Source organism: Oncorhynchus gorbuscha, linkage group LG13 (genome assembly GCF_021184085.1).
Source record: "Oncorhynchus gorbuscha isolate QuinsamMale2020 ecotype Even-year linkage group LG13, OgorEven_v1.0, whole genome shotgun sequence".
NCBI classification, from domain to species: domain Eukaryota; kingdom Metazoa; phylum Chordata; class Actinopteri; order Salmoniformes; family Salmonidae; genus Oncorhynchus; species Oncorhynchus gorbuscha.
In genome coordinates, this window is record NC_060185.1 from 55,114,217 (window position 1) to 55,134,946 (window position 20,730).

General features: G+C 40.8%; 1 protein-coding gene across 5 annotated transcripts in view; it reads left to right on the forward strand.

Moving 5' to 3' along the window:
- Nucleotides 1-20,730, forward strand: part of abcg1 (ATP-binding cassette, sub-family G (WHITE), member 1) — a 40,226-nt gene that overhangs the window by 16,042 nt on the left and 3,454 nt on the right. For all 5 annotated transcript variants that reach the window (XM_046295042.1, XM_046295045.1, XM_046295046.1 and 2 more), the window contains 12 exons: nt 3,223-3,340; nt 3,799-3,931; nt 5,769-5,819; nt 6,347-6,492; nt 15,056-15,179; nt 15,608-15,722; nt 16,017-16,162; nt 16,351-16,452; nt 16,875-17,043; nt 17,216-17,316; nt 18,092-18,250; nt 18,837-18,955. In XM_046295042.1, the coding sequence (XP_046150998.1) occupies nt 3,223-3,340; nt 3,799-3,931; nt 5,769-5,819; nt 6,347-6,492; nt 15,056-15,179; nt 15,608-15,722; nt 16,017-16,162; nt 16,351-16,452; nt 16,875-17,043; nt 17,216-17,316; nt 18,092-18,250; nt 18,837-18,955 (1,483 nt within the window). The remainder of the gene's footprint in view (nt 1-3,222; nt 3,341-3,798; nt 3,932-5,768; nt 5,820-6,346; nt 6,493-15,055; nt 15,180-15,607; nt 15,723-16,016; nt 16,163-16,350; nt 16,453-16,874; nt 17,044-17,215; nt 17,317-18,091; nt 18,251-18,836; nt 18,956-20,730) is intronic.

Consider the following 20,730-nt stretch of genomic DNA (forward strand, 5'->3'; position numbering starts at 1 on the left):
TCAGCCCTTGCCTTAACAGGATGCCAGTGTAGAGAGGCTAGTACTGGAGTAATGTGATCCATAAACAAACAAAAAATCCAAACAAGTCAGATGCTTATAGAAGCGTTTTAGATTCATTGTTCTTTCTCTTTCTTTGTTCCTGACACTCTCTCTTTCTTTCTGTCTCCTCACCAGGGACTCTTGGGACATGGCCTATGACTTCGCTCTCTCTCCCTGTCTGATAATGCCTAGATATTAGATGCCTTGTTAATGTCAGTATTGCCTTGTAACTTAAGCTTTATGCCTTATATGTGATCTCATTGATTTGACAAAGTAATTAAATACACTTGTATTTCGAATTCCATTCTCAGCCCTTTCTTGATTTTCTATTACTTTATTGCAACAATATTCTTGCTGTAATATTGCTCAATTTTCTTCATTGACAATTAATTTTTATTGCATTTTTTACGGGTCGCATATGAAGGACATGTAATATGCATATAATAAATATTACCCCACTACACAGGATCATCCACGCTAAACTAGAATCAGTTCGGTTCATTTGCCACATTGTTTCGGAACACTTTTTGACCCACTTCTATCGTACTGTCACTTTGACCTTTGCCCTAACTATCTTGATCTGCTACTGTATGCCTTTAATGTTTTGTCATGAGTAACACATACCTTTGGTAACAAACAACATTTTCTACATTATCGAAGGTAAAGACCACTTCGGAGTGCTGTGGAAAAGCAAATAACTAAAAAGGAACTGTAGATTGTGTTTATTGAGTAGGCCTAACTTAACATTTGCTTTTTGGTCAATTAAAAGAAATTCAAAAGTTCAATTCTGGCTGACCATTTCTTGCTCTTGAAATATCATGGCTCTAAGTTAGTGGAATAACTATTTTGGCATTAAGTCTCGGGCTAGTCCAATTTCGACAATCACAGAGTGAACACTGGGTGTTTGTGCCTTATAAGTTGAATAGCAAAGGGAGACACTCGGGTGCTCATCCTTTTTGGCTGCTCTAGATGTCCGCCCAGGCATTAGTGTCTTTCACAGGAAGAGAAGGGGAGGCCCTCCTCTGTCATCCTTCAGCATTCCAAACACAAATACTGGTAGTACAGCCACAGCAGGTGTCACTATGCCCACGACATTGTTTCTCTTTTAAGCCACTTCACCGCTCACCTCTCTTGCTCCCTCACTATCTCCCCTCTCTTCTTGCAGCTGCTCACTGATACAGATGGACATGCATTAAATAGCAACTGTTTCACCTCTTTTTAGACCATCTTTAATTTTCCCCACACACATCTGAAATATATTTTTGGACCACACAGGTCAGTTGGAAAGCACTTAATGCAACTTTATTGCATTTATATGATAAGTAAATTATCTGAACATAAGAAGACTATGTATTAGGATCCACTTATTTAGCTGCCAACTCATTCCCACCCTAAAATCCATTGACTCAAATTGTTAAACTTGTATTAAATGGATAATAAATACTTGTTATCCTCTTCCAAAGCTCAGATTTTATGCAGTGTGTGTGATTTAAACTTTTCTGTGTAGCCTACTTTGTCATTGGTCTTTCAGTGAATGCACCTAATCCAATCAACTGTGATTAGTCCTATTGTTTACTGTGCTGATTGGGTGTAACACAAGTCTTTGCCCAATTTGGTTACCTGCCTTATTTTTACCAGGTTTGTTTGATTCTGAGGGGCTTACATACACATTTTTTACCATTTTTGTCCAATACCATGCACATATGGACACCGAACAACTGACGTTCCATGTTGTCATGCTTTGGACTCAAATAATTGAATGGAATTGATTTGTTTACCTCAGTTTTTCTCCCTTTCAGACTAGGATAAATTGATGGAACTTGAATTTGTTTGTTCAGTTTTCTTGCTGTAACATGCTGACAATTGCCACGACTCATTCAATGTTAGCCTCCTGAGCTAAAGACTAGGCATTAGCTTTAGTCTCAGACAAATGGTATCGTATAGTGTCACAAGGTTTGCATAACTTTTCACTTGTCTGTTGAAGGATGTAGTTACCATTTATAGTGGTATTCAACACCAACTAGACATATAACATATTGCAAGCACAAAGATTTGTTTTTTGTTTAGCAAATTGTTTTTTATTCTTCTTCCCGATCCACATCCTAGTGCATTTATATCATCACTCAATGCTTCACCCCCGCACCACCAAAAACATACCCGTATTGGAATTAAGCCGTGAAATGAACAAGTTATGAACATGCCCTTCCTGACCCAGTCAATTACTGTCTCTGCAACCACTGTCTGTGCATGGCTTACACACTGTGTCCTCACAAGGGAGAGGTTACTAAAGTGCATCCTCTCCTAGCAGGGAACTACATTCCATTAAAAGAGGACAGAAAAGGTTGGAGGTATTTGTGTATCGCTCTGAAGGATTATACCAGAAAATCCAAATAAACTGGCAGCCACTGCAATCAACTGGATTAGCGTTCAGATGGTTGTGTCCATTAGATAAATAGCAGGTTACTATAGGCCATTCCACTGGCTTTCTGCATGCTTATGGCTAGGCAATTATTCAATTTCCATTTTATTTACAGTGTTATCACAATACGATAGATTAAGAGTGAGACACTCTAGTACTGAGACCGTGGACCCTGGGTTGCACATTTCTGTTCTAGCCCAGCTCTAACACACCGGATCCAAATCATCAAGGTCATGAATTGGGTGTGCTAGTTCTGGGCTAGAACAGCAGTGTGTTCACTGTTTACACGAATGTGCTGTTCAAACAGAATAGATAAGCGGCTCATTTTAAAATGTGAATTAATTCTAAAATGTATAACAATAATTGTATTTATAAAGCATATTTTATGAATGCAGCTCAAAGTGCTTTTCAATAAGCACCCCAAAAAACAGTCTGTGTTAATTTGAATCACTCCATGGACATGTTTGGGTGGGAACCCGGCTAAAACCAGCTTGTTCTGAGGTCTGAAAGGTGAGCATGAGGAGATTTAAAATGTAATAGACACCAACCAGATGGGTGCATTCACTCAGAAATACAATAAAATCCAAATACCCCCTTTTAACCCAAAACACAAAGAGGGTTTTATCCGAGGAGGAGAGAATGCATGGTTTGGACATTTAAGCAGGTTTAAGCAGATACTGTGTGAAGCTTAAAGCCTGAAGTGCCATTGTGAGGCTGATGGAGGGTTTTATATGGTTCTGCTTTCTTTTGTACCCGGCTCTTAGGTTACAAGACTCTGCTGAAAGGGATCTCTGGAAAATTCACCAGTGGCTGCCTGGTGGCCATCATGGGTCCCTCAGGAGCTGGGAAATCTACGCTGATGAACATTCTGGCCGGCTACAGGTGAGCCACAGGCCCGACACTTAACAACCAAGAGGTGTACAAGGACACTGATAGACGATTAACTTCTACTAACAAGTATCACGTCACACCCACAGTTCTGGGCATTAAAAAGTTTTCATTACAAAAAGCCTTGCTGCAGGTTGCTGTTACCTTGCTGTGACTCTTGCAGGGTGACGCCAAGCGCCAAGTTAATTCGAAATCATTTAACAATGACCCAAGTCATGAAATACATTTTTGAGAATGGATACTGTATGCATTTTTGTATATATTCCATTTTTATTGTATGTGTATGTTTTAAACTCTTTTAAACTTTGGAAATATGTGTTGTTCATGTTTACATGAATGTATTAGCTGTTCCCTATTGTTTCAATTGTTCATATTTCTTTTAAACCCGGAAATAAATCAATTCTATCATATGGATCAAATGCGTAACCCAGGTATGGCTTTGCCCTCTGTAGAGAGACAGGGATGAAGGGGGAAATCTTGATCAATGGGCAGCCTCGTGACCTACGCTCTTTCAGGAAGGTCTCGTGCTACATCATGCAGGACGACATGCTTCTGCCTCACCTCACAGTACAAGAAGCCATGATGGTAATTTTTTAAAATTATATATTTAACCTTTATTTATCCAGGAAGTCCCATTGAGGCCAGAAGACCTCTTTTACAAAGGAGACCTGGCCAGAGTGCAGGTCAATCGATTAAACACATTGCAGTGCATACACAATGCAATTGAATGCTTCTTGAAGTAAACAATAAGTTAATTTAAAAAAATGTATTTCACTTTTATCTAACCAGGTAGGCCAGTTGAGAACAAGTTCTCATTTACAACTGCGACCTGGCCAAGATAAAGCAAAGCAGTGCGACAAAAACAACAACACAGAGTTACATATGGGATAAACAATCGTATAGTCAATAACACAATGGAAAAATATGTGTACAGTGTGTGTAAATGAATTAAGGAGGTAAGGCAATCGATAGGCCAATAGTGGTGAAGTAATTACAATTTAGCAATTTACACTGGAGTGATATATGTGCAGATGAGGATGTGTAAGTAGAAATACTGATGTGCAAAAGAGCAGAAAAACATATGGGGATGAGGTAGGTAGTTGGTTGGATGGGCTATTTACAGATGGGCTGTGTACAACTGCAGCGATGGGTAAGCTGCCCTGACAGCTGACGCTTAAAGTTACTGAGGGACATAAAAGTCTCCAACTTCAGTGATTTTTGCAATTCGTTCCAGTCATTGGCAGCAGTGAACTGGAAGGAAAGGTGGCCAAAGGAAGTGTTGGATTTGGGGATGACCAGTGAAATATACCTGCTGGAGCGCGGGCTACGGGTGGGTGTTGCTATGGTGACCAGTGAGCTGAGATAAGCCGGAACTTTACCTAGCAAAGACTTATAGATGACCTGGAGCCAGTGGGTTTGGCGACGAATATGTAGTGAGGACCAGCCAACGAGAGCATACAGGTCACAGTTGGGAGTAGTACAGTGGGACAAAAAAGTATTTCGTCAGCCACCAATTGTGCAAGTTCTCCCACTTAAAAATATGAGAGGTCTGTAATTTTCATCATAGGTACACTTCAACTATGACAGACAAAATGAGAAAAATAAATCCCGAAAATCACATTGTAAGATTTTTAATGAATTTATTTGCAAAGTATGGTGGATAATAAGTATTTGGTCAATAACAAAAGTTTCTCAATACTTTGTTATATACCCTTTATGGCAATGACAGAGGTCAAATGTTTTCTGTAAGTCTTCACAGGGTTTTCACACACTGTTGCTGGTATTTTGGCCCATTCCTCCATGCAGATATCTGCTGTGGGGGGTGCAGAGCTGTTGGCCGGGGTTGGTGTAGCCAGGCGGAAAGCATGGCCAGCCGTAGAGAAATGCTTATTGAAATTCTAAATTATCGTGGATTTATCAGTGGTGACAGTGTTTCCTAGACTCATGGACTATACAGTGTCGCAGAACATTTTGGAATTAGTGCTGCAGGATGCAAATTTCTGTTTGAATAAGCTAGCCTTTGCTTTCCTAACTGACTGTGTGTATTGGTTCCTGACTTCCCTAAAAAGTTGCATGTCGCAGGGACTATTCGAAGCTAGTGCAGTACGCCACATGGTGTTTTTGTGCTGGTCAAGGGCAGTCTGGAGTGGAGTTAAACTGGTGAAATGTTTATAAAGCTGCAAATACAATGTATTAGAGCAGTCAGAATTCATTATTCCACATGATGTCTGTTCTACATAATGCATTTATATGTGACGTGGTGCTGTGTCTTCTAAACTGTGTCTTTCTTCACATTGATAAGATACATTTTCTCTCTACATGGTTGCTTCTGAGACATGAAAGATTCTATGCATGTAGGCGTCGTTTCTCTTCTTTGGGACTCAGCCGTAGTGTGAACTAAATCTTACTCTCTCTCTGCTAGGTGTCTGCTAATCTGAAGCTCCAGGAAAAGGATGAGGGCAAGAGAGACATGGTGAGAGAGTTGCATGGGAACGGACAAGTTACTATTTCAGCACTGGAGTTTTGCCACTAGTGCAGTCAGTACTGGCTTTAAACAGGCTGGAATGGATGTAATGTGATATGATGATTGTGCCTGGGAAGGTGTATGTGTGTAGATGTTGCTACTAACCACTGATGCAGGGTCAGATATGATTTCCTCCCCATTATGTTTAAAAGGATCATTCGGGATTTTGCCAATGAAGCTCTTTATCTACTTCCCCAGTGGTAGATGACCTAGTGGATACTATTTGTATGTCTCTGTGTCCAGTATGAAAGAAGTTAGAGGTAGTTTCACTAGCCAATGCTAACTAGCGTTACCCATAGACTGTTAGTCATTGTGCTATCTGCTAGCTTGCTAGTAGTTACCCATAGACTTCCAGTCATTGCGCTAACTTTAGTTAGCGTTGACCCTAGATCTGTAATTAATGTAGACATATGACACGTTGCCAAGAGGGAGGGATGTGGTTATAGGTGTTTGTAATCCTCCTGTGTTGTTTTTAGGTGAGGGAGATCCTGACGGCCCTGGGCCTGCTTGAGTGTGCGAAAACCCGAACGTCACATCTATCAGGGGGGCAGAGAAAAAGGCTGGCTATCGCCCTGGAGCTTGTCAACAACCCTCCCGTCATGTTTTTTGACGAACCCACCAGGTCAGAAGCTCCCATTGCACATCGTATAGAACACATGCATGTGTGTCCGTGGCAAGGAAAGTCTTGACGTGACTATGGATTATAACGTGCCACTGTACAGTCCATATTTTAGAGGCAATGCTATTCTTTCATGAGATGTACAAGGCAATATGACGTTGTTGAGTGCAGGTGTTAGTTGTGTTCCATTTTGTGTGTGTTTTTTTCGGTCTTGTTTGTGTCCCCACTGAAAGTAATCTGAAAGAAAAGTTCCAAGGTTAACCTGTCCTCTTTTGGAACAGAGGATGCAATTGAATATCATCTCTCCCAGTTGGCTTCTGGTTAGGAAAGACTAGAGTCTCACCAGGGGACACAAATGAGTCCCAAAGTCCTTAATGACCAAAAAGCAGCCATTTGTCTCCCTTTGGTTTACATTTGTACCATCTGTAGGGATTAGCCTACTCCTGAAGCTCACACACAAAATGTTGTCATTGCTCTAGACAACATCCATAATGTCAAAGTGAAAAGAAAATTATACACTTTTTTTAAATCGATAAAAATTCAATAACAAAAAAAATGACTAAATTAGTTAAGTAAAAAATTATTCGGACGACCCCTTCGTCTGTCCCTCATACATACAACATCAGTAAGGTCTGGCACCAACAGAGATGGCCGCCTCGCTTCGCGTTCTCATGTTCTTATTCATTCCTTTACACTTGTGTGTATAAGGTAGTTGTTGTGAAATTGTTAGATTAATACTTGTTAGATATTACTGCATGGTCGGAACTAGAAGCACAAACGTTTCACTACACTTGCATTAACATCTGCTAACCATGTGTATGTGACCAATAACATGTGATTTGATTTGAGGTCCCTCAGTCAAGTTTTATTTTTATTTTTTATTTTTATTTCACCTTCATTTAACCAGGTAGGCTAGTTGAGAACAAGTTCTCATTTACAACTGCAACCTGGCCAAGATAAAGCATAGCAGTGTGAACAGACAGCAACACAGAGTTACACATGGAGTAAACAATAAACAAGTCAACACAGAAAAAAAGGGGAAAAAAGGTGTCTATATACATTGTGTGCAAAAGGCATGAGGAGGTCGGCGAATAATACATTTTTTAGCAGATTAACACGAGTGATAAATGATCAGATGGTCATGTGCAGGTAGAGATACTGGTGTGCAAAAGAGCAGAAATGTAAATAAATAAAAACAGTATGGGGATGAGGTAGGTGAAAATGGGTGGGCTATTTACCGATGGACTATGTACAGCTGCAGCGATCGGTTAGCTGCTCAGATAGCAGATGTTTAAAGTTGGTGAGGGAGATAAGTCTCCAACTTCTACGATTTTTGCAATTCGTTCCAGTCACAGGCAGCAGAGAACTGGAAGGAAAGGCGGCCAAATGAGGTGTTGGCTTTAGGGATGATCAGTGAGATACACCTGCTGGAGCGCGTGCTACGGGTGGGTGTTGCCATCGTGACCAGTGAACTGAGATAAGGCAGAGCTTTACCTAGCATGGAATTGTAGATGACCTGGAGCCAGTGGGTCTGGCGACGAATATGTAGCGAGGGCCAGCCGAATAGAGCATACAGGTCGCAGTGGTGGGTGTTATTAGGTGCTTTAGTAACAAAGCGGATGGCACTGTGATAAACTGCATCCAGTTTTCTGAGTAGAGTATTGGAAGCCCTTTTGTAGATGACATCGATGAAGTCAAGGATCGGTAGGATAGTCAGTTTTACTAGGGTAAGTTTGGCGGTGTGAGTGAAGGAGGCTTTGTTGCGAAATAGAAAGCCGATTCTAGATTTGATTTTGGATTGGAGATGTTTGATATGAGTCTGGAAGGAGAGTTTACAGTCTAGCCAGACATCTAGGTACTTATAGATGTCAACATATTCTAGGTCGGAACCATCCAGGGTGGTGATGCTTGTCGGGCGTGCGGGTGCAGGCAGTGAACAGTTGAAAAGCATGCATTTGGTTTTACTAGCGTTTAAGAGCAGTTGGAGGCCACGGAAGGAGTGTTGTATGGCGTTGAAGCTCGTTTGGAGGTTAGATAACACAGTGTCCAAGGAAGGGCCAGAAGTATACAGAATGGTGCCGTCTGCGTAAGAGGTGCATCAGGGAATCGCCCGCAGCAAGAGCAACATCATTGATATATACAGAGAAAAGAGTCGGCCCGAGAATTGAACCCTGTGGCACCCCCATAGAGACTGCCAGAGGACCGGACAACATGCCCTCCGATTTGATCTGTCTGCAAAGTAGTTGGTGAACCAGGCAAGGCAGTCATTAGCAAAACCGAGGCTACTGAGTCTGCCGATAAGAATATGGTGATTGACAGAGTCGAAAGCCTTGGCCAGGTCGATGTGAAGACGGCTGCACAGTACTGTCTTTTATCGATGGCGGTTATGATATCGTTTAGTACCTTGAGCGGGCTGAGGTGCACCCGTGACCGGCTCGGAAATCAGATTGCACAGCGGAGAAGGTACGGTGGGATTCGAGATGGTCAGTGATCTGTTTATTGAATTGGCTTTCGAAGACCTTAGATAGGCAGGGCAGGATGGATATAGGTCTGTAAGAGTTTGGGTCCAGGGTGTCTCCCCCTTTGAAGAGGCAGCTTTCCAGTCCTTGGGGGATCTCAGACGATATGAAAGAGAGGTTGAACACGCTGGTAATAGGGGTTGCGACAATAGCGGCGGATAGTTTCAGAAATAGAGGGTCAGATTGTTAAGCCCAGCTGATTTATACGGGTCCAGGTTTTGCAGCTCTTTCAGAACATCTGCCATCTGGATTTGGGTAAAGGAGAAGCTGCATTTCAAGTATTGCATTTCAAGCACAGATTCATCTACAAAGACTCATCTACAAAGACCAGGGAGCTTTTCGAAAGCCTCATAAAGAAGGGCAGTGATTGGGAGATGGGTAACAATAACAAATCAGACATTGAATATACTGTATCTTTAAACATGGTCAAGTTAAAACTTCTTGTGACTCTCAAACCCGGATCCGGGTGCATAATCATAGCCTCAAACGAATTAGCATAACGCAGCGGACATAAATACCCCTAGAAAATGTTCCTATTCATGAAAATCACAAATGAAATATATTGAGACACAGCTTAGCCTTTTGTTAATCACACTGTCATCTCAAATTTTCAAAATATGCTTTACACAAATGCTTGTCTAGCGTTGGCTGTAAGTTTATCATGGCATAATGCTATGCTAGGCTCTGCTGGCAGCAGGCAACATTTTCACGAAAATAAGGAAGGCAATCAAATTAAATAATTTACCTTTGAAGAACTTCGGATGTTTTCACTCAGGAGACTCCCAGTTAGATAGCAAATGTTCCTTTTTTCCAAAAATATTATTTTTGTAGGCGAAATAGCTCCCGTTTGTTCATCACACTTGGCTGAGAAATCGACCGGAAAATGCTGTCACTAGAACACCAAACTTTTTTCCAAATTAGCTCGATAATATCGACAGAAACATGGCAAACGTTGTTTAGAATCAATCCTCAAGGTGTTTTTAACATATCTATTCGATAACATATCCGTCAAGACAATTGGTTTCTCATAAGAAGCGATTGGAAAAATGTCTACCTCAGTATTTTACGCAAGATTTTCTGCGGGAGACATCATGTGATCACTTGCTAAATGTGGTCCCTTACGGCTATTCTTCAACATAAATGCGTAAAAAGACGTCACAATGCTGTAGACACCTTGGTGAATACGTAGAAAACGTAAGCTCATTCGTAGCTCATTCACAGCCATATAAGGAGTCATTGGCATGAGGCGGTTTCAAAAAATGCGGCACTTCCTGATTGGATTTTTATCTGGGTTTCGCCTGTAACATCAGTTCTGTTGCACTCACAGACAATATCTTTGCAGTTTTGGAAACGTCAGAGTGTTTTCTATCCAATGCTGTCAATTATATGCATAGTCAAGCATCTTTTCGTGACAAAATATCTTGTTTAAAACGGGAACGTTTTTTATCCAAAAATTAAAATCCTGCCCCCTAGTCGTAAAAGGTTAATAATTATGTTGTGGTTAGTGTTAAAACCACCCAGACACATCATAGATGCAGTTATCCTTCTGAACTGAGCTGCAGGACAGGAAGGAAACTGCTTAGGGATGTCACCATGAGGCCATTTGTGATTTTAAAACAGCTACAGAGTTCATTGGCTGTGATAAGAGAACTGAGGATGGATCAGCAGGTAGCCTAGTGGTTAGAGTGTTGGGCCAGTAACCGAGAGGTAGCTAGCTCGAATCCCCAAGCTCACAAGGTAAAACTATGTTGTTCTGCCCCTGAACAAGGCACTTAACCCACTGTTCCTAGGCCATAATTGTAAATAAGAATGTGTTCTTAACTGACTTGCCTAGTGAAATAAAGGTTAAATATCAGTAAGTATCAACAACATAGTGCTGACTCCACAATATGAAAAGAAGAATACTTTTTTGTATGTATGCAAAAAGGCACTAAAGTATTATTTCCAAGGAATACATTTTTTGGCCTAAATGCAAAGCCTTACGTTTGGGGCCAAAACAACACTTCACTGAGTAGTTGCCTCTTTATTTTCAAGCATGGTGGTGGTGGCTGCAACATGGTATGGGTATGCTTAACATTGGCAAAGACTGGGGGAGTCTCTCAGGAGGAAAAGAAACGGGATGGAGCTAAGCACAGGCAAAATCCTAAAGGAAAACCTGCTTCAGTCTGCTTTACACCAGACACTGAGAGAGGATTTCACCTTTCAGCAGGACAATCACCTACAATGCAAAGCAAAATCTACACTGGAGTTGCTTACCAGGAAAATGATGAATGTTCCTGGTGCTTAAAATGCTTAAAAATCTATGGCAAGACTTGAAAATTGCTGTCTAGCCATGATCTCTAACACCTTGACAAAGCTTTAAGAATTTTGAAAAGAATAATGGGAAAATATTGCACAATACAGATGTGTAGTAAAGCTCTTATGAGACTTACCCAAGAAGACTCATGTATTGACTCCGGGGGGTGAAAATAATCCAGGTATATTCGTTTTATGTTTAATAAATCTCTTCCACTTTGACATTAGAGTATTTTGTGTAGGTCGTTGATTTAAAAAAAAGACAATTCACCCATTACAATCTAAGCCTTGTCTAAGCCCGGAGATGGGGAAGGGTTCTACTAAGCTATAGTGGGGCAAACAAGTATTTAGTCAGCCACCAATTGTGCAAGTTCTCCCACTTAAAAAGATGAGAGAGGACTGTACTTTTCATCATAGGTACACTTCAACTATGACAGACAAAATTAGAAAAAAAATCCAGAAAATCACATAGGATTTTTACATGAGTCAATACATGAGTCTTCTTGGGTAAGTCTCATAAGAGCTTTACTACACATCTGTATTGTGCAATATTTTCCCATTATTCTTTTCAAAATTCTTAAAGCTTTGTCAAGGTGTTAGGGATCATGGCTAGACAGCAATTTTATTTGCAAATTATGGTGGAAAATAAGTATTTGGTCACCTACAAACAAGCCAGATTTCTGGCTCTCACAGACCTGTAACTTCTTTAAGAGGCTCCTCTGTCCTCCACTCGTTACCTGTATTAATCGCACCTGTTTTGAACTTGTTATCAGTATAAAAGACACCTGTTCACAACTTCAAACAGTCACACTCCAAACTCCACTATGGCCAAGACCAAAGAGCTGTCAAAGGACACCAGAAACAAAATTGTAGACCTACACCAGGCTGGGAAGACTGAATCTGCAATAGGTAAGCAGCTTGGTTTGAAGAAATCAACTGTGGGAGCAATTATTAGGAAATGGAAGACATACAAGACCACTGATAATCTCTCTCGATCTGGGGCTCCACGCAAGATCTCATCCCGTGGGGTCAAAATGATCACAAGAACGGTGAGCAAAAATCCCAGAACCACACGGGGGGACATAGTGAATGACCTGCAGAGAGCTGGACCAAAGTAACAAAGCCTACCATCAGTAACACACTACGCCGCCAGGGACTCAAATCCTGCAGTGCCAGACGTGTCCCCCTGCTTAAGCCAGTACATATCCAGGCCCGTCTGAAGTTTGCTAGAGAGCATTTGGATGATCCAGAAGAAGATTGGGAGAATGTCATATGGTCAGATCAAACCAAAATATAACTTTTTGGTAAAAAACTCAGACAAAGAATGCTGAGTTGCATCCAAAGAACACCATACCTACTGTGAAGCATGGGGGTGGAATCATCATGCTTTGGGGCTGTTTGTCTGCAAAGGGACCAGGATGACTGATCCGTGTAAAGGAAAGAATGAATGGGGCCATGTATCGTAAGATTTTGAGTGAAAACCTCCTTCCATCAGCAAGGGCATTGAAGATGAAACGTGGCTGGGTCTTTCAGCATGACAATAATCCCAAACACACCGCCCAGGCAACGAAGGAGTGGCTTCGTAAGAAGCATTTCAAGGTCCTGGAGTGGCCTAGCCAGTCTCCAGATCTCAACCCCATAGAAAATCTTTGGAGGGAGTTGAAAGTCCGTGTTGCCCAGTAACAGCCCCAAAACATCACTGCTCTAGAGGAGATCTGCATGGAGGAATTGGCCAAAATACCAGCAACAGTGTGTGAAAACCTTGTGAAGACTTAGAGAAAACGTTTGACCTCAGTCATTGCCAACAAAGGGTATAAAACAAAGTATTGAGATAAACTTTTGTTATTGACCAAATACTTATTATCCACCATACTTTGCAAATAAATTCATTAAAAATCTTACAATGTGATTTTCTGGATTTATTTTTCTCATTTTGTCTGTCATAGTTGTAGTGTACCTATGATGAAGATGATAGGCCTCTCATCTTTTTAAGTGGGAGAACTTGCACAATTGGTGGCTGACTAAATACTTTTTTGCCCCACTGTATATGGAATTGTTTTAAGAAGGTCATACCAAGGATACTTCCGCTATTTGATTTGGAATTTTAAGACCCCTTGAGGTATGATGGATGTCACTGTGTTTTGGGGGCCTACAATGCTGCAGAATTATTTTGGTACCCTTCCCCAGATCTGTGCTTCGACACAATCCTGTCTCAGAACTCTATGGACAATTCCTTCAACCTCATGGCTTGGTTTTTGCTCTGATATGCTCTGTCAACTGTGGGATCTTATATAGACAGATGTGTGCCTTTCCAAATCATGTCCAATCAATTGAATCAAGTTGTAGAAATATCTGAAGGATGATCAATGGAAACAGGATACATCTGAGCTCATTTTCAAGTCTCATAACAAAGGGTCTGAATACTTATGTAAATAAGGTGTTCTATTTTTTTATTTGATCCATTTTAGATTAAGACTGTAACGTAACAAAATGTGGAAAAGGTCAGGTGGTCTGAATACTTCCCAAATGCACTGTACTTCCAATACATTTTTTTTCAACGTCCTAGAGCAACAACCATCATGTGCGTGTTCTTGAGTCTCACCTTTCCACAGAGGCGTCATAATACATAAGATTTTGTGAGAAGACCGATTTTCGGGATGTCTCATAGTCCAACAATCACAGCTCTTCTAGCTCTGTCACCTTTAACCGCAAGTGCCACATTGCGGTAGATTGAGACGCATCGAATGCAAACAAAACTGATAACTCTAGTTTAAACTGATGGATTTGAATCGACTCTAGGGGGTTGAATCCATTTGAATCCCACTTTGTAACAGAAATCCAAAAGAAATCCGAGGCAGTTGTAGATTATCTATAGGCACTGTAAATATTCCAAGCATCTGAAATTGTATCTTCTAAAGTCAATCTGACAACATATGGGACTGAGATAGGGCAGCTGGAAAGTCCCTGACAAATACAATCGATAAACAGCAGAGTACTGTAGAGCTACCACATTTGCTAACCTTACCATAAAAATGGTCTTGTTATTTAAGGCTCAATGTTGTTTTTAGGGTACATTGTCCACTGTTATTAGAGATAGAGATGTGTCTGAAACAGGATTTGGGTCAATTTGAATTGTCAGCCAATTCATGTAGAGTAGTAAACTGAAATTCCAATTCAATATTTGAGAAAACATTTTATTTTCAATGACTTCTCAATAAATCAAAAAGGAGAAACTATTTATTTTAAAATGTTAAAATTCCTTCCTGAATTCTCTGACTTCAATTTGAATTGACCCTGGTCAAAAACTGGAATGATGTCATAGTTTTTGAGAGCAGCAGCGTGATACAACAAGTTAAGGGGATTTACTCCTGATGCCCATTTCTCTCTGTCACCTCTGACTGCTTAACTGCACTGTGATACACACTCAATCCAAAGAGTCTTCTCACCTGGTCAAAATCACTGGCATATGATTCATATCAGTGTCCAGTGATAAGCCATTAGATCAGTTACAGAACATGTGTGCAGAAAAAAATATGTTAACTTCAGTAGCTCACGTTAGTGTTTGTTGCTTTGTCATATAGTGCAAGTTTATGCAATGTGCTGGAGTCCTTCTACCAGTTCACTTCACTAGTTTGCTTCTCTTCCGTATTGATGATCTAAGATGTTACTTTAGGTGTACAAAAGCAAATCTATTCTTTGCTTTGACATTGTCCACCATATACTAACCTTGGCCCCTATACCCTGTTTTGCAGTGGCCTGGACAGTTCCTCCTGCTTCCAGGTGTTGTCTCTGCTGAAGGCCCTAGCCCATGGTGGCCGCACCGTCATCTGCACCATCCACCAGCCCAGCGCCAAGCTCTTTGAGCTCTTCAACAAGGTCAGCCTCCAACCTGGCCTTCTGTTAGCCTGAGTCCCAGATCTGTTTGAGTTGTCTTACCAACTCCTACGCCATTGGCATGAAAAACATAAACAGATCTGGGACTCAGGCTAGCCTAATGCATGGGAATCAATGAAAGGCACAATTATACCAAAGGATCACAGTTGGAAATTAGATATGTAGCTAGCTATACATGTGGCACAATACTTATGCATGGTCCCCAACAAATAAACAAATCAACAGGCTAATTTAGTTGTTTAACAAAGTAAAAACAAACTGTGTATGCTTGGTATATACAGTACCTAGTGTGACTAACCTTTTCCCCTAATGTCAATGATTCCAATACTATTTTGATAACTAAATGAATGGTCTGCTAAATGAATGTACTGTATCCTGATTGCTTCGTGCCCCTGTGTTTCCCTCCCTAGCTGTATGTCCTTAGTCAGGGCCAGTGTATCTACAGAGGGAATGTACCTAACCTGGTCCCCTATCTTAGAGAGCTGGGGCTCAACTGCCCAACGTACCACAACCCTGCAGACTTTGGTGAGAAACTCTTACCAGTTTAATAAGAAACAAGTAAAGTGTGTTGTCATCATTGTTATAATAACCTTATTTGCACATGCATATCAGTGTATTCAGGAATCTGCCTTATTTTCTTAGAATAACTGTCCCAGGAAGTTATTTTAGTATACTTTGGTATAAAGCGTTCTCAAATGTATTCTTTCTATTAGTTCAACTGAAAATACATTTTCTCAGAATAGCTTTTACAGATGGTTCCCATGCAATAATCACTGGGCTTTCTGTGACATGCGTACCTCTCTCTCCATTTGATCCCAGTGATGGAGGTGGCGTCTGGGGAGTACGGAGATCAGACGGCGCGTCTGGTGAAGGCCGTGCAGGAGAGGAAATGTGAGCAGGTCTACAAGACAGACATGAACAATGGACCCCTCAATCCCTTCCTGTGGCACAAATCGTCTGAGGAGGTAAAGGGGGGATTAGTGTATTACTACAGCTCTCAATGGGTTGAAATTAAGAATCTCACTGAAGTTTTATTTTCAGAGTCAAAGCATTTAATTTCAATGTTTCAGGAAATCTATGTTGAGAAGTCTTAGCACTTCAGGTTGTTCAGTCTCTGTTTCTCTCTCTCTATGTTGCTCTCCAATCCTTTCAGGACTCGTCTTCCAGTGAGGGCTGCCACAGTTTCTCGGCCAGTTGTCTGACTCAGTTCTGCATCCTGTTCAAAAGGACGTTTCAAAGCATTATTAGAGATACGGTAAGACACACTGCCACCTACTGTTTTGTTTTTATACTGCAACAGCTTCCTTTTTAAAATAGCCAAATGTTATGTAATGAACCCAAAACATTTTAATATGATTCAAAAGCAAATGAAAAGGATAAGAGGAAAAAACTAAGTTCAACAAATTGATATGAGAATGTCATAACACAAACAAAAAATAGATCTATTCATACCATACTTTGCATAGCCATTCCATTTTCCCTCTTCCTCTCTGCCCTCCTTCCTCTCAATCAAATATATTTTATAAAGCCAAATGTATTTTTACATCAGCAGTTGTCACAATGTGCTTTACATATACCTGGCATAAAACCCCAAAGAGCAAGCAATGCAGAAGCGCAATGGATAGGAAAATATATAAACAAAAAATGTTCTCTTTTTCTCCTGTTCTGGTCCTACAGGTGCTGACTCACCTAAGAATCTGCTCTCACATTGGAATTGGGATTCTGATTGGCCTGCTCTACCTGGGCATCGGCAACGACGCCAAGAAAGTGCTCAGCAACTCTGGCTTCCTCTTCTTCTCCATGCTTTTCCTCATGTTTGCTGCTCTAATGCCTACTGTTCTGACCTGTGAGTATTCTCTGCTCTTTTTACTGACAGGCATCTGTGTGCATTGATTTAGTGCATGAAGTCGGAAGCCATTGCATACAGTATATTAGGAGTAGACTGTGCTGGGATTTACCTTGGCTCTGATTACTTAAATGAGATTACTATGACGCTGTTTCCTCCGTCTCTAATGCAGTCCCTTTAGAGATGGGAGTTTTCCTAAGAGAGCACTTGAACTACTGGTACAGTCTGAAGGCTTACTATCTGGCCAAAACTATGGCGGACCTCCCCTTCCAGGTAATTACAAATGTCACATAGAACTCTGGAGGGTAATTTTTAGTAGTTTTGTGTCCCAAAAAAGGTCTAAGTTGGTATTTCATCAAAATGTAAAAGACAAGAGAAAAAAACAAAAACATTATGATTCTATCATTCACTGAAAAGAGCAAAGGTATTGATTGTAACTCAAGAAACCTGTTATGGGAGCTCAAAGTGGCTTTAGCATTAAAGTGGCTTTAGCATCAAAGCAATTCTGTCTGTCAGATTTGGACAAATCCCACAATAACATTACATAAGGAGGCTTTACGCGTCACCAGACATCGCCCTGTGCTCTAAATTTAAAGTGACGAAGGTTTACTGCATGTTTTCATTTATTGTATTGAATTTGTATTGTATAGCATCTAATTTGGCTTTTTTCAACAATTTCTAAATGATTATTTCAAAGCACAAATATCTTGGCCTTTATTCTCCACATGAAGAAAAGTGTTTTAGTTTGATGTTTTAATGATACTCAATGTGTTTTCCATGGTGTGATATTGTTGGCTGAACATGAGGAACGTGAGGTGGCTGTATCACAATCTTAGATAACAACAGCTTTTCCCGCTGTTGTACCCTTCAGCAAGGCACTTAACCACCTAGACAACCCTGGGGTGCTGCACTGACACTATCCTTACAATCTGTCAATGTGTGGTTGGGCTTGTGTGGAACTGTATGTGCGTGTGCATGAAAGAAAAGCTGACAGGACAAATGTGTCCACAAATGGACAATCAAGTATTTGTCTTATTTTGCTTCACAGATAGTGTTCCCAGTCGCCTACTGCAGCATCGTCTACTGGATGACGTCCCAGCCGCCTGACGCTGTGCGTTTCATCCTTTTCTTGGCCCTGGGAGTCCTCACCTCTCTTGTGGCTCAGTCTCTGGGCCTGCTGATAGGAGCGGCTTCCACCTCTCTACAGGTACATCCTCCTTCCAATGCTAACACGCAATAATAACTGCTACCCCTATTGTTTGCAGCTTGAGATTTGCAAATAAACTCTAGTGACCATTCCAGCAGAGTATTGATATTATTAGCAAATTACGGATGAGTATTGACATTATTAGCAAATTACGACTGAGTATTGATATTACTTGCTCTTAAAAAATATATTTTGTGCTTGTGGCTGGTCTAAGGGTAGTGCCACCCCGTACCACAATATGCCCCTAGAGGCAGCGTTTCAATCCCCTGTTCCACCTTCCACTCTCTCTACTGTATTCCTCTCTTCTGTCCCCCCATCTACATTTATAACTTCTGTATCTGTAAATACAACTTTTTAGAATTAAACAAATATTTAAACATATATTTTTAACTGTATTTCCTGGCACAATCACACCAACCACATTGTATTTACACAGTACCCACCTGTAGTATATGAATATAATTCTGTTTCTCAGAGTGGTACCCAGTTTTATTCTAAGCAGACACTATAAACCGCAGTATCTTCATGTAACATGGTTACAGTGAGTCACGTCCTGCCTCTGATGTTGCACTTGTCCATGTCTCAGGTTGCCACGTTTGTAGGTCCGGTGACTGCCATACCCGTACTGCTTTTCTCTGGCTTCTTCGTCAGTTTCGACACAATTCCGTGGTATCTTCAGTGGATGTCATACATTTCATATGTCAGGTAAATCGTTTTTCAGATACGTTTTCCTGAGCATGTGACCTGCCCCTAATACTGAGAAAGTGGCATGTAATATTCAGCACTTGAACAGTAGGGAAAAGGGGGGTATGTTGAGCCAAAAGGGTTAATTCACGACCCCTTGTTTCTAGGAAACCTTACACAAAATGAATCATGTGACCAAAGAAGTGGTAATCATTTCATGAAGTCTGTGACAGAAGAAACCATGTGGAAAAAGTGATAAGCAAGTTATGTCCAAAAAACTGATTTTCCCAAAGTCAAATTAATTTGTGTTATAGGTTTCATGATGCTTGTATCTAAACCAAAGTACATTGTTTCATACAATCAGTTGAGGTCTATATAAGCTACAATATGAGGTCCTAAACCTAGCATGAAAGTGCATCCTTGTAACTGTGTGGGCTAATAATCAAAATGTCAGTTTAACACATAATATGCATTTTTATTTTTGCATTCTGTCATGCATATGAATTCAAGAGTGCATTTGTATTGTTACAGAGCCGACATCATCATGCGCCGTGTACACAAATGTAAAACAAGCCGGGGTCTAGTCCCCATTGAGGTTCTTGACAGAACAGCCAAAGAAGTGAGAAAAGTGAAGTCCATTTGAGCAGCAGCAAGGGATGAAAAAAATAGACTTAATGACACTAAAGAGGTACATTGGGAGAAAAAAAAACGGACATGCATCTGTCCGAAAGGGAGGCTATGATAGAAGAGCAGAGGCACACAAGGTCTTATTGGATGACATGGAGTCTGGCACTGGGCCAATCGTGTCTCCCGGTTGCAGATGGCTACAACACAGCCCGGGATCGAACCCAAATCAGTAGCTTGCATGCGAAGCACTGCCTTAGACCGCTGCGACACTTGGAGGCCCACCCTATGCTTAACTTACCCCATACCAGGGTGCCAAGTGACCACATTTTTTGGACAAGCTATGTTTTCAAAACTGTTATGTTTACATGAATTTGGATTATTTCCAGGGATACACAACATCCTGAAATACATGTAGATATCTTTCTTATTGGTCCTTCTGTAGCTCAGTTGGTAGAGCATGGCTCTTGTAACGCCAGGGTAGTGGGTTCGATCCCCGGGACCACCCATACGTAGAATGTATGCACACATGACTGTAAGTCGCTTTGGATAAAAGCGTCTGCTAAATGGCCTTTTTTAAATTTATTTTTTAAATAATTATATATACACACTGAACAAAAAATATAAATGCAACATGCAACAATTTAAAAGATTTTACTGAGTTACAGTTCATATGAGGAAATCAGTCAATTAAAATGTATTCATTAGGTTCTAATCTATGGATTTCAGGTGATTGTTGGTCACAGATACCTTTTTTAAAAAATGGCCCTCACAATGGGCCTCAGGATCACGTCACGGTATTTCTGTGCATTCAAATTGCCATTGCGTTTGTTGTCCGTAGCTTATATCTGCCCATACAGTACCATAACCTCACTGCCACCATGGGGCACTCTGTTCACAACGTTGACATCAGCAAACCGCTCGGCCCACACAACGCCATAACACATGGTCTGCTGTTGTGAGGCCAGTTGGACATACTGTCAAATTATCTCAAATTAAATTGGAGGCAGCTTTATGGTAGAGAAATGAATGTTAAATTCTCTGGCAAAAGCTCTGATGAATGTTCGCAGTCAGCATGCCAATTGCACACTCCCTCAAAACTTGAGACATTTGTGGCATTGTTGTGTGACAAAACTGCATATGGAACATTTCTGGGATCTTTTATTTCAGCT